Genomic DNA, 15,267 nt, shown 5'->3' on the forward strand with positions numbered 1-15,267 from the left:
TTCAGACATTCCAGAAGAGGGAGTCAGATCTCGTTACAGATGGTTGTGAGCCACCATGTGGTTGCTGGGATTTGAACTCAGGACCTTCGGAAGAGCAATCAGGTGATCTTACTTGCTGAGCCATCTCACCAGCCCTGTAATTCCCTAAATTTTCTATTGCTGTGTTTTCCTCTAGCCCATTCCTTTTCGTATTACTAAAGTGAAGGTTTTTCACATGATGCCAATCAACTTGGCTCACATGCCTACCCATGGCTCTTAGAATTCCAAACCAAAATTCTTAAGATATTTTTTGGTCCTGTGGTCTAACCCTGACCGGCTCAAGCTTGATCTCATTTTACCGTATTCCCCTGCATCTCTTTCTTTTCCATGCCAACCCTGACCCCACCTCTATCCCAGTCATTCTCATCTTTTCTTTTAGTTCTTTGAACTTCCGTGCTCCATTCTCCAAAGGCCTGAGCACATTCTACCTAGAAACATCTGCACCCTTCTAGTCCTTTGAGCATCAAACTTCTGCTTGCCATCGAAAGGTGTTTTCTTAGCCACATCCTAATGTTGTAATCTCCTTGGGTCTACATTATGCCATGAGTCATTCTTTAGTAGTACTAACAAGCATTTCCAATCATACGTTTTAGGGGAGAGTATTTGGTTAATGCAACTAATTCCCAATTGGATTTTTTTCTATCTCGAGAACAGTGTCTGTGTGTGTGTGTGTGTGTGTGTGTGTGTGTGTGTGTGTGTGTGTTGCATATCATTGGATGCCTATGGTATAAGATAAGAGATGACAAATTAAAGACTCAACAGTAATTTGCTATAAAAATAAAGGAATGGAATATTTAAAGCAACCGTAACAAATAAGCAAAATATGATAAATAGGAATAAGTTTATTGATAAAATAATTGTCAATTAGGTGACTTATTGTAAAATATTTTTGATTAAGATATATCACAAAAAACAAAACTAAGAATAGTAATAGTAATAATAATCATAACACTGTGGTTATATCTGCCAAGAACTGCAGAAGACATATACCTGAGCTGTTCTTCCATTCATTAATTTCATGACTATTCGTTAATGCCTGGTTATAAGGCACTGTGTTGGGAGAACCAAAAGAAGAGGCAATCCTTTGGTTAAGGAGCTATTGGTACAGAGAGAAAAGCAAACACTCAGCAGAAACACGCAGAGGAGGGAATGTTTTTGAAGAGCCTGGGGATTGGTAAGCACCAACAGTAACTGTGGATGAAGGGAAAGAATGCTAATTTTGCATCCCCTGCATCCTATGACTGGAAAAACACTACTGCACCTACTGCAGCCCCCCCCCCACTCTGTCCCCATTTGTGACTGCAGCACAGTGCTCCATTCAAAGAGGACTTCCCACATAAGCCTTGGTTAGGTTCACCTTTCTCACTTCTCCCTTACATTTTCTTCAGCTTCTGTGATAGATGGGTAAGTTCTCAAGGGTAGGAACCACTTCTCGTTCATTTGTATGGCACGATAGAATGAAATACCAAGGAGACTGTGTGAGATCTGTTCTCATACCTGAGTAACAGATTTCTGTCCGTAAACCCAAGGGATCTACATATGAGTAGAGTACTACTACGTACGTAAAACTCATTACGAAAAGGTTTCAGGAAGGGTTCAGTGATACTTTCTAGTAATACACCTGACCCCTCTGCCCCCACAACATAAAGATCACAAAGACATATAATATATTTTCATATTCCATCAACGCAAAGTTGACTCATTCTAGAACACTGGGGGCATAATAGTGTCCCTCTGTATTACAGAGCAATATTTTTTTCTCTTCTCCAATCAAACCCCATCTTGGATGTGCCCCTTAGCACTGTCATGTTAAAGATCCAGGATGTTTCTGAGCCACTGTGTATATCATCTTAAACTTGGATATATAATATATACAGGCATCTTGGTGTATCTGCTGTACTGAGGGACAAAATATGAAGAAAATAAGAGAAAATTAAAGACAACCATTTGGAGCTTTTACACTCTCTTCCATGAGTTGTTTTTATAAATCTGTATAATACTTACAACTACCAAATTCTTAGGACAGTTTTTCAGGATGAGAAAGTAATTATATGTTTTTCCCCTGCCACTCTCTACAAATTACTCAGCTCCAGCCCAATGTGTTTGTCTAGAACTTCTGTTTGTGCATCAGAGGCCCGCTTTAGGCTTGTGTGGGCCAGTGGCCTTTCTGTGCCATCCCACTCACCGTCATTAGCATGTTCCTCTACACACAGTGCTGTCTCAGCTACACTCAGAGTTATAACAACATTTTCAGGCAAGCCTACACATAAACCCGCCACTTCCAACTTAGATGCCTGTAAGTGGCTTTAGCCTTTCTTGGCTACTTGTAAATTAAATGGTGCTGCAATATTGTCTACGAGCATAACCGCGTCTTTAAATCCAATTCAGAATTTGTCAAAACTATGAAATGCACAGAGATTCAGAACTGGTGGACAAACATCAGGCCAAGGCACTATGACAGTTTAGCAGAAAGCAAGTTGTGGAAGAAAAGGGTGCTAATGGCTTTGAAAACTGTTCCTTCCAACCTTAAAGTTAAAAAGTTCTGGCTGTGGGCTTCCCTGGGCAGAAGGAGGTTACCAGATGAGATAAGGCTCTGCCTGGAGATGCCTATAATTATCTTATTATAAAAGAAAGCATGTTATAGGCAGCCCTACAACTGCAGAGGTCTGCCATTTCTCTGAATAGTAATACTAAATATGCTATAGAAGGAGACTTGTGTGGGATAATTTATTGACCATCACTGACTACAGGTAAGTTTCTATTTCTACACCAGGACACTATGGGCTCCGTAGTCTTCAGACACCCATTTACCTCTCCTCATCTTCCTTAGAACACACACAAGCACACACACACACAGGTCTGAGAAGAATTCAAAGTGTTCTTGAGGAAAAGATAAGAAGAGACCAAAGGAACTCAAGGAAAAGAGGTGTTGGTGGGACTCAAGGATAAAGGAATTGGTTCACAGAGAAGTTGAACCAGCCAGGTCAGAATTGAGTAGAGACAGTCAAGCAGGTCTTGAGTGAAGTGCCCCATTCTCTCTTCTGAGCACAAGAGGCCGTGAACACGTCAACACTTTATTACTTTCTCTGTTTTTCTTTTCCATGATTTCTAGTAGTGTAAACACGTCACCCACAGACTCGTGAGAAGTCTGGGTCTATTCTCAAAGTGAGTGAGAGGCCGAAGTTCCAAGTGCAACTGTAAGAAAGCCACTGAAATTCCAGAGGCACAAAATGTCAACTTAATGGAAGATGCCAGGACAGGAAAGCACAGGAGGGTAGGACTTTGAACATTAATGGTAGTATTAAAACCAAGAGAAACGATCAGACACTGTGACCATGAGCAGTAAGCGAATACAAATTTAAAAGGTAGATCAGCGTTTAAAACCCTAGGATGACAACTATCTCATCCAAACAATGTGGTTATTTTCCTTTTACTACTATTAATTGCAGGCTATAAGTGGTTAAAGTGATTTCATTTGTGGAGTCACTAAATCTTAAAGACTGAATTCAGAATCCATTTAGTCAACTCACTAATGTAATTCAATGGCTCACCTTACTGACAGCCATTGAGTTCTAGAACTTAGGTCTCCCAGTTAGTTGCAAACTTTCCTGAAAACATCTAATGATGTTCAAAATTATTTTAAACACTTACTGGTGTTCAGTTTTATTAGTCAGAGAATAAAAATTAGCATTAAAATATGAATCTGGATGTAACATTTGAAGTATTGTCGAATACTCTTCGACCATAAGTGGACCAGAAGAAAGAACCAGAGAATTGAGCATGTGAGTACAAGAACCAATGTGATCCCCTTGACCAAAAACAAAAGGAAAGGAACCCTTTGAAAGAGAAAAGGTGTAAGTTTAGGGATACTTTAAGTCTATGCAAGTAATCAGGGCATTTAACAGAAGCAAGCATTGCTCTGCTAATAGCTTGAGAAAATCCCTGGTTCACGTTTCTTTGACTGATTATCTAAAATTTAAAGTTTTCAATTTCTTCTCTGAATGATTGACCAGGAGAAAAAAAAAAGGACTTTTAAAATGTCTTTGACATAAAAATGGCTCCTTCGTATTCCAATACAATTGTGCCAGTGGCCACAGTCAAATGTCACAGTATTGTCCTCTTTGCACGGGTGTTTCAACTTTGATATAGTGTCCGATGCATAGCATTTTGCATTGTGGCAGTCACATACCCACTGCATGCCTTCATCAGCTTTTGCAGGGAGAAATGAGGCTAACCTTGAAACGGTACATTCAGGAGAGAGCAAATGATGCCCATCTGATATAATGTCCCGGAGTAAAGTCAGATTCTCCTGTTGCGTCTGATAAATCAGCACACAGCCCTGTTTCTATGGGAATGCAACAGTTTTGTTAGAAATTCAGCATGTCTTTGTCCCTCTCCTCCACAAATGTAGTACCCTAGCCAAACAGAACCTATACATACAGGTTTAAAACCTACCATCTCTAATGAGTTCTGCACATGCCTATCTCTAATTTCTTGAATTTTCTGTTGAGGCTGATTTTTGAAGGTCTATCGATACACTGGAATGATAGATAAGCATCAGCACAAAATAGCAAACTACTAGAGTAGAACAATATGGAATTTCAATTAACGTGAAGATTATACAATAAGAACAACAAAATGCCCCCGTACAGCTACAGAAAATACAACCTAAGGAGACCAACCCTTAATTTGAGAAGAAAGCACTAGAGTCTCTCATTTCTTTGCCCTTCCAATAAGACATACAATGACTTCATACGCTAGTGTTCACCATGAGAGGTGTCCCAAGACACTAAAGCCCCAGGTGAGAAAAAAGGCTCACCTTCTTCCACTTAATTAGGACAGTATCATTTGATTTGCCTGATACAGGTGGCTTCATTTCACTAAGTTATTAGCGGTACTCAACATTTGTCATGGACCAAATGCTGCATAGGCCCTGGCCCTAACCTATGGATAAGAGCGCTTCCTTATTTCTAATAGCTAAAAATATCCCAGGAGAGCAGTCTTCACATGCCTACATCCCTGGCTCTGAAGTCAAGGGTGGAAGAATGGTCTGGCCAGTGCAGATCACCCAAGCTTCCAGAACAGCAGCTGGAAGTACATACCCAGCAGGAGTAGATCATGGTCAGCCACGAAGGGCAATCAATCATGAAGGGTTTTGGAGGAGAGCTAGGAGCTGGTGGAACCTCACTCATAGCCAGTCTTAGGCCAGTCTCAGATCTGAGCTGACTCACTGAGCCAACATAGACCAAACATTAGGGACGACATCATTTGCTTCTAAAGACATTCCACTTTTGATTCCCTATCTTTTTATTTTTGCTACCAAAGTTTCTCAGGAAAGCTTAGAGGAAGTCACCTTGGATTGCAGTCTTTACAACTTCAGTGTAATGTTGGTGTTTTCTGGGCCTTTGATATTTCATCTAGAAAATTAAGCTGGCTAGCCTGGATGTCTTTAAAGATCCTGTTAGACCCAAAATTTTGCTATCCTATGTAGGCTTGCCATATTTAATAGATAAGAATAAAAAATGTCCACTAGAACTGGGTCTCAAGTAAAAAATGAATATAACAGTATACAAGTATGTCTCGTACCCTGTCTTTAAAGGCAACCCTAACTCCTGACACATCTGCCTTTCCAGGATAAAAGCAAGTATTCTAGCTCAGTGGATATGTTGGTTCTTGGGGAAAGGTTGCAACTTTGTTCACATTCTTTGGCAAGTTTATATCAGGCTCTCCTCAGCAGCCTGACCTCCTTACTGTGAGTAATAGGACAGTTTTCATGGATAGGTGAGCAGGGGAAGACTTCTCCATTGTGGCAGCATGGCTTGCAGATGTAATCAATGATCAATGTGGGTCTAAGCATCCCAGACATTCCTCCTGACACGGGCCAGATGGTTAACAAGCACTGCAGAGAAGCAAAGCTAAAGGAGACGGAAGGAAGAAGGCGGCAAGATTCTAAATTTCTCTGGTAAATTATCAGGAACATACGAGTTGTAAAATATAGCTTGATGTCCAACTGGGGAGGAAAAAAAAAAAAAAAAAAAAAACTCTGCTGTCAGCAGAGATTAAGACCTGGGTAGAAGAAATGACTGCCTGAGAAGGCTGAACTCAAATTCATAGAACACACAAACACAGATACACACACACACACACACACACACACACACACATGAAATATCTCCCTGGTTTAGATCTTTTCCTCTTATGTATTAATTTTTATTCTCTGGCATGCAATATGATTAGAGTTACTCCCACCCAAACGGAGAGGAGAGGGTTGACTCAAAGGTCAGTCCCAAGACAATACGGGAAAACCAAGCTCACTGGATTGTCAAGGCTCTGACTTGGGCTGAAGTACCATCAATTTCATGTATGGACACTGTTGTCTCCTGCTTCTCAGAAATTTTGATTAGCTATTCTCTCTCTACTTTTATTATTATTATTATTATTATTTATTATCATTTAATATAAGATAAGGATAATCTTTCATTCCATACAGTCGGTGCCGTGACACCTTTACCTTTAGAATATTAAGGATACACAAGGGAAGTAATGAGAATGAAGAAGACAATTTGGGGTCTACTGCTTAAGCAAGCATTTATTGAAACTCTACCATGGATTTGACTCTGCACCACATGACCTAATCCTTCCTCTGAAAGCCAGAGGTCATCCTTTCTTAAAGGAGGAGTAAATTTGCTGAGGCTCGGGAAGGTTCTCAGTTTGGCTGAGGTTTGATCCTAATTTTCAAGGGATCGATGCAATATACCAGTCCCTAGCACCTGACCATATATGCTCAACCCTTATTTTTAATTTTTAATTTTTAATTTTTTTTTTTTAGGTAAAGAAGCTAACTTGCTCATGCAAAATCTGAACAAGCTGCAAGCACCTGAAGAAAAGCTTGATTTTTTATTCAAGAAGTACGCTGAATTGGTAAGATGTTTGCTCAGCTCTTTCCATCAGAAAGCCACCAACCCCCTCCCCCCCCCCCCCAGCTCTAGGCAGTGCTGAGAAGAGAACATGGCTTTTCAGGAACATCATTATAGAGCCCAGCTACTTACCACAAACAAGCCATCACTAGATTCACAGAATGCTAGGAGGAAAGTAAAGGACAAAGAAGGCAATGTTCCCCCTGTTCGACTGTGTGTATAATTTGGGGGGGAGGGGGCAAGAAGAAGGACAGATAACTGAAATTTGTGGACATGTCGTAAAGTTCCTGTTAGCTTTAAAATCAAAATGATCTTCTCTATAAAGATGAATGAATATCAAACTTTCATTCAGCGTCTACATCTGTGTCGCTCAAGGGCTACACGGGAAAATTCAAAGTGGAGTTTATGCCACCTCACAATTCTCAGTGCACTTCCGTCTGCCCTGACCCGTTCTTCAGGTCTCTTTTCTTTAGGTCCCTTTCCTACAATGATGAAGTGGTCCCTGTGGGTTGCTTAGTCCCCGGCTCCATGTCCTCCACACACAGCCTCACGCTCCATACGTAGGCTCCTGGGAGCAAGGGAAGTCACTTCAAACCATCCAAGAATTCCAGAAAGTCACTGTCCTCCGTGCTGTCCACTTGGCCAATACAGGCAGGGGCTTGGTGAGCACTCTGGTATCAAGGAAACCTCATGCAAACCTGCTGGGATACATGGGTGGAAAAGGCAGCTGGACAGAAACATCTGAGGTCTCTAGACTACTCCCCATTCACCCCGAGAAATGAGACATATCGAGTTGCGTTTTACTTATTTTTTTTCTGTGTATGTTCTTTAAGAAAGCCACTGGCTTGTTTCTTCTGAAGGAGCAGAAACAGGCAAATGAAGTGTGAGAAGCACAGAACTTCCTCTGGGCGGGAGTTGAACCACCTCCCCTCCAATTGGTAGATGGATATTACAGCTAAGGATGCTCCCGGGATACTCCAGTTGGCAGCATCCCCCATCTTCAATCTGGCCCACAAGTGGCCCTTCCTTGGGAGATTCTCCCTTACTGAGTAAAGCATCAGGCCCACAAACTCCATGCCTGTTGATGGTTTGTTTTTCACCGACTCCTGCAATCCCCGTGTCCTTTCCTTCCATCCGCCTTGACACATTCCTGTTACGTGCAATCATGGTGTCGTGTACACAATGCAATTCTGAAATCCTGAGTGTCTGGCCGCTGGCTTAGCTTTCAGTTATTTTTAATCACACACAGCATCATACAACACAAGAGCTCTGAATACACGAGGCAGTATCTCTAATCGGTCATCTGAAACACAGTCTGTTTGAGACATGCTCCTTCCTGGCTCTGTGCAGCCAGAAATGGAGAAGCTTCTACCATATGCATGAGTTGCTGGTTTTTGTTTTTTGTTTTTTGTTTTTTGTTTTTTTTTTTGGTCCATGTGGCATTTTCTCACGTAATTCAGTCTGGATAAGCATGTATCGCTACAGTTGTGTCGGATTCCAGGAAGTGGCCCTCTGTGCTGTAAAAAATGATAATATTCTGTCTATACTAATTGACACTGGAAATTGATATGGCGGCAGTTATTCCTTAACCAGCCTTTCCCCAAATAACCACACAGAGGCCTATTACTGTCTCAAAGCCTAGGTCTTAGCTGGGCAGACTCTCTACTGGCTCATATAAATTAACCTGATCATCTAGCCCCATCCAGCCACAGAGCTAGCTAGATCTTCAAGGCCCATAATTATTTCCATCTCCTCTTATCCCCTTTCTTCTTCCCAGAGTCCCCTTTCCCCTCCCAGGAAGTCCTACCCTTCTCTCTATACTGCCCAACCACAGGCTTTGGCCTTTTTTGACTAATTAACTTGGGGAGCATGGTCTGCAACAAAAGCTGGTGTACATGAGAATTCCCTTGACTAGGGGCAAGCAGATCTGGGAGTACAGAACTTAGCACTTGAATACAGCCCCAGTGTTGTGCTAATCCCAGAGACAGCATCCTCCTGCTTCAGGAGCTAAGGCTGTTGTGAACGCCATCATTTGTTAGAGTTGCCCCTTCTTCTTTATGGTTTTTAAGAAAAAAGTTCTAGAAATAGGATTACTAGATCAAACAGGATAAATGTTTCTTTGTTTTCCAGTATTATGGGACTTGTTGCTTGCTAAAATAAGAGTAGAAAATTACAACGCAGTTGAACATTGGCTATTAGCAATTTAAACTGGCATAATGTAAGCTGGAGCTCAGGGATATTTTCCCCCAAATCTGAACCACATTTGCAGGTGCAAGTCACATCACTCTGATTTGTACACCTGTGTACAGTAATTTTCTTTCAGTGATTTTTGTACTGTCTGTCCATCATCCCTTCAACTCAACTACTACACACCAAGGCCTTTACTGTTCGTATTCTAACACCATTCTCTATACATGTCCGGAAGGAGGAAGTATTCTTAACTGCCACCTGACGCCATTTACACTGCTACATTGCCTGGCGAAGACTTGCCTCTCCAGTCTGAGGGAGATTATTCCAAGAGCCAGGGCTACTTCCCTTGGTCCCAGGAAATTCCCTGTGCCTAATTACCGTGCTAGACAAAACAGTCAAGACAGTACAAGTCTTACTTCACTTGGCATTTGTCTTATCCCCTATAACAAAATAAGACCTCAGAAACTGACCCAAAGACCAATTATGTTTCCATTTTATGGAAGAAAATTCATGAAAAACTTTAATTAGTTACTTGGAGATAAAAGTCTATTTCCTTGCTTATCGATTAGGGTATTAACATAGAAAGTGTGTGAAATATGGAATGAACTGTCAACTCCAATACTATAAATCTACCCGCCACTCGAGTTCACTCATGCTTACGAAGCCTGAAGCCTGTAATATTATCTGGCATTGTGTTCATCAATAAATAAGGATATGTTCATTAATAAGTAAGGATACTTCCTGACTATATTCAGAAATGGCCTTAGAAAAATATTTTCCAGAATTTCCCCCAACTTCTATATACTTAAAAGGAATCACAAATACAATTCTAATGTAGCCATTGACATTAATTGTGCCTTTGTTCTTTTTTTTAATTTAGTGAAGAAGAAAGAGTAAGAAATTTCAGATAAAATCCTTTATACCCATTGCACATTTCCAGACCTGTGGCTATGTGAATCTTAAACTGCACAGCCAGCCCTGAGCTAAGGTTGACTTAGTGGTAATATATTCATTTTTATTCATTAAAATAAAAACCCTGCCTAGACCACCATTCTCCCACCACCTCTCTGCCCACCTTCATCAGATCTGCTGACCAGACAGGTTAGATTCTCTTCCTGCACCCATCTCCCCTGCCCGCTGAGTCCTCTGAGGCACACCCAGCTCCCCTGAGCAGGTTGCTATTCCTGCCCGACCGCCATTCTCCTACCACCTCTCCACCCATCGTCATCAGATCCAGAACCTTACAGCCCAAGTATATCCACCAGAGATCCTGCCATACCAGGATCATCAAGGCTAGTCCCCCTCCCAATACCTACTACATCAGAAACATCAGGGGACTAAAGCCATCTAGAGGCCTAAAGGCTCGTGAAAGAACACAAACAGCCAGGGCAATATGACATCCCCAGAGCACAGCTATCCTACTACAGTAAGCCCTGGATATCTGAACGTAACGGAAAGACAAAACCCCTGCACTCAAACACAAGCACAGAAGTCTAAGCTATTAGAAAAACAAAACAAAACGAAACGAAACTAAAAACATCCAGCTACTAAAAAAATTCAAAAGTTGAGAATCTTTCATTTTAAAGCTAAGGAAAATAGATCTGGCTAAAATTTAAATGTGCATGATCTTATAAGACAGCCAAAGATTAAATATGGCAAAGCATAAATCATCTATCTTCCAGCTTACAAAACACAGAAAGTATATTTGCTTCCTGACATGCAAAGAAAGACGCTGAGTATTTCCTAGACAGAGGCAGTCTTGCACACCGTGGACCAATGGGTGTCTCTGCCTGGAGGTTATTTCTGCATCTCACAACCAGATGATGTTACTGCCATACAGTAGGTAGAGGGGTTTAGGTCAGTGTTAAATATGTCCCATTATGTCAACAGTGATGAACTTGAAAAGTTTGACATACAGCTTAGTCCTTAAAAGTAGAGCCTAATCTATAATGGCAACAACAATACAACAATTTAAAGGAAGAAAAATCCTGCTAGACTCATGGGAAGTTTTACCTTGTCTAATCGTTATCGTACAAAATGAAAAGACCACATCTATCTCATGAACAAGAGTTTTAGCATGAGAAATATGTTAATCAAGGAGCACTGGCTTTTCAAGAAGGACATTAATGCCAGTCCAAATTTCCAGGAACAAGGTTCTCTTTTTTCTAATATTAATTCCCAAAAAGTAGAAATTGCACATGGGTATAAACTTAGTATATCAAATGTGCATATTCTTGGCTTAATCTAAAAGTAGTTTATGATGGTTATTCAACATTGTAGGAGAAAGGGACTTAAACAAGATATGAATTGAAGAATTATGACAATCTTCAAATAGTTCAGAAAAAAATTCAACAGACTTTAAAAACAGAAAACCTAAGATGTGGTCACGATTCATGTGGACTGTATATCCATTTCCGTCAGGCTCCCAGAGGTACCAAGAACCCCTAGCATCCAGAGACACCCAGTAGCTCCCCAGGGATTTTCCTTCCACTTAGCCAACATGGCTGATAATAGAAAAGCCTCCTCCTGGCTTAAACAATAGCCAGGCTCTAAAGAAACCAAGTCCAGTGGAGTGAACAGTTTCAGACCAAAGTCTGCTGTTTGCATGTGGCCACACTCATGTTCAGACAGACACTAGCACTCCTAGAACTGACTGGTCTCTCCCTGACAGCTTCTGGGGGCTGTCTCCCATGCTCCCTCCATTAGAACTAGGATTTCACGATAATGTTCCAGGTTTAGCAAATAAAAATACATTAGATCCAATTAATTTTACATTTTAGACAATGAACAATTTTTTAAAAAACATATGGTCCAGCCAATATTTATAATATATTTGTATTAAAATTGTTCCATAATGTCTAAAATTTCTGTTTATTTAGGTATCCTATATCATATCTGGCAATCCTACTCACATATTTTAGCATCCCAACATGGACAGTCATGTGGTTTCACACATTTGGATTACCAGTAACAAGGGTCATGATGTCTTTGCTGTAGGCACAGAGAGGTTGGGGACAGAGTTTATGGGCAGCAAGAAATGTTAAAAATAGTTGTCTTTCATGCCAGTGTGTTGTGCTGAAGCTGTTTCTAATGCTTTGGTAAACACTAACAAACAAACAAACAAATCATCAAGGCTTCAGTTTTGGGGGGTATGCTTTCTCATGCTTTTCCATACCCAAAGAATCCACATCTAAACCCCCCAAATTATAAAAAGAGAATTTCATTTTGTATTTACTGGGAAGCTGTTTCTCTCCTGCCTATTTTTTTTTTTTAAATGCCACTGTTAGCTTATTTTCAGAAAGAATTATGAGAGCAAAATGTATGCCAAGCAAACAAACTGCTATCCATGGTCTGAGTATAAGATACTGCCATGAATTCCAGCAATTTCCAAATTCTCAGGTGTGTTTATCTTTTTTTTTTTTTTTTTTTTGATAGCACTAGATGATTATCATTAGACAAAAAAGAAAAAAAGAAAGAAAAACATTTCTAGACAACCAAAAAAAAAAAAATCAAGAAAGAGGATGCTAATAGAAGCAGTAGTTATATAAAAATTATACATATTATGCTCTACAAACTATACCTACACTATACAGTAATGGTACTTATGAAGTTCCTGAGCTGCCAGAGAGGCAGATAATGATCTAAAATAGCTCCCAACAACCACACAGAAAGCCCTTAGGCTTTGCTTCTTTTCTGTGAGCTGCAAAGACATCCCTGTCAAATTTCTTGCTGCTTGTACCCCCCACGTCTAGCTGGATGAACATCGCACTGAGCAAAAGAAGCTAAAGCTCCTACTGAAACAGCAAGCACAAACCCAGAGAGAGAAGGACCAGTTGCAGACCGAGCACAACAGGGCCATCCTCGCTCGAAGCAAACTCGAGGGTCTGTGTCGGGAGCTACAGAGGCACAACAAGACACTGAAGGTAGGTGGCGCCCCGGCTTGGAAATACACGGTCTCTTAGCGAGCGAGAGCAGTGAAGTCAAATACTAGTTCCACCACACCCTCACCTGTGATCAAGTTATTTTACCTCCATGAATGGTTGCCCATCTTCAGACTATGTGCTCAGAAGGGGAAAGCTAAATGAGCTGTCTCATGCAAGGAACATACACAATGACAGCAGTGCAGCCCCAGAGTGAGGTGTCACTCTTGCTAGGTTGAGTTGTTTGTTTTGGTTTTGATGAATTGATTGTTTTCGATATCCCTAAGTTAAGTATTTCATTTGTTTTTATTATTTACTTTATGTGTTTGAGTGTTTTGCCAGCATGGATGTCTATGCATTGCATGTGTGCTTCGTGCCCAAGGAAGTCAGAGAAGTCATAGGAACTACAGATGGTTGTGCTCTGCCATGTGGGTGCTGGGAATTGAACCCAGATCCTCTAGAAGAGGAGCCAGTCATCTTAACCTCTGGACCGTCTCCCTATACCTTAGTTTTCTCTTAACTTTTTTTGTAAAAATTCAACATTATGTTTATAAGGAAGTCTACATGACACACATGTAGCAACAAGATAATTCTACAATTAGCTAATTGACATGATAAAGGGAATTAGAGAATCAAAGTATCAATAGTTGTCTGAGAAAAGAAGCTACTTAAATAAAAAACACAAAAGAGCACTTCAAGACTTAATTATTCAACCTAAAAATATTAGACTGATCTGTTCTCTCTCTCTTCTTTTTTGTTTTGTTTTGTTTGTTTGTTTGTTTGTTTTGAGACAGGGTTTCTCTGTATAGCCCTGGCTGTCCTGGAACTCACTTTGTAGACCAGGCTGGCCTCAAACCCAGAAACCCACCTGCCTCTGCCTCCCAAGTGCTGGGATTAAAGGCATGCACCACCACTGCCCGGCTTGATCTCATTCATATATATATATATATATATATATATATATATATATAATATTTCATTACATCTAACACAATTTCAAGGTTTGCATATATTTTGATCATGTCCTTTCCCTCTCCCATGTCTGTCCAGGTCCTCTCCCCACTCAGGTGTGCTGTCAAGCTGCTAGTGTATGTTCTTTCTCCAGTTTCTTTTTTGAGGCATTCAGGGCTATGAGTTTTCCTTTTAACACTACTTTCATTGTGTCCCATAAATTTGGGTATGATGTGCCTTCATTTTCATTGAATTGTAAAAAGTCTTTAATTTCTTTCTTTATTTCTCCCCTGGCCAACTTATCATTGTGTAGAGTGTTGTTCAGCTTCCATGTGTATATGTACTTTCAGCTGTTTTTGTTGTTATTGAAGACCAGCCTTAGTCCATAGTGACATGATAGGATGCATGGGATTATTTCAATCTCCTTGTATTTGTTGAGGCCTGTTTTGTGAGTGATTATATGGTCAGTTTTGGAGAAGGTACCATGAGGTGCTGAGAAGAAGGTATATTCTTTTGCTTTAGGAAGACATGTTCTATAAATATCTGTTAGATCCATTTGGTTCATAACTTCTGTTAGTTTCACTATCTCAGTTTAGTTACTGTTTATATGATCTGTCCATTGCTGAGAGTGGAGTGTTGAAGTCTCCCACTATTATTGTGTGGGGTGCAATGTGTGCTTTGAGTTTTAGTAAAGTTTCTTTTATGAATGTGGATGCCTTTGCATTTGGAGAATAGATGTTCAGAATTGAGAGTTCTTCTTGGAAGAGTTTACCTTTGATGAGTATGAAGTGTCCTTCCTCATCCTTTTTGATAACATTTGGTTGAAAGTTGATTTTATCCAGTATTAGAATGACTACTCCAGCTTGTTTCTTGGGACCATTTGCTTAGAAAATTGTTTTCCAACCTTTTACTCTGAGGTAGTGTCTGTCTTTGTCACTGAGGTGCATTTCCTGTATGCAACAAAATGCTGGGTCTTGTTTACATGTCCAGTCTGTTAATTTATGTCTTTTTATTGGGGAATTGAGTCCACTGATATTAAGAGATATTAAGGAATAGTGATTGTTGTTTCCTAGTGATGTCATTTTTATGTTTGTGTGGCTATCTTCTTTTGAGTTTGTTGAAAGAAGATCACTTTCTTGCTTTTTCTAGGGTGTAGTTTCCCTCCTTGTGTTGGAGTTTTCCATCTATTATCCTTTGTAGGGCTGGATATGTGGAAAGATATTGTGTAAATTTGGTTTTGTCATGGAATA

The 15,267-nt window shown here is 40.3% G+C and overlaps 1 protein-coding gene across 1 annotated transcript in view; it reads left to right on the top strand.

Annotated features, from left to right (window-relative positions):
• The window catches only part of Txlnb (taxilin beta), a 44,733-nt gene that overhangs the window by 4,033 nt on the left and 25,433 nt on the right, over positions 1–15,267 (top strand). Inside the window, exons 3-4 of the mRNA XM_021221500.2 lie at positions 6,869–6,960; positions 12,899–13,069. Coding sequence (XP_021077159.1) covers positions 6,869–6,960; positions 12,899–13,069 — 263 coding nt within the window. The remainder of the gene's footprint in view (positions 1–6,868; positions 6,961–12,898; positions 13,070–15,267) is intronic.

This window comes from Mus pahari, chromosome 21, assembly GCF_900095145.1.
Source record: "Mus pahari chromosome 21, PAHARI_EIJ_v1.1, whole genome shotgun sequence".
NCBI classification, from domain to species: Eukaryota; Metazoa; Chordata; class Mammalia; order Rodentia; family Muridae; genus Mus; species Mus pahari.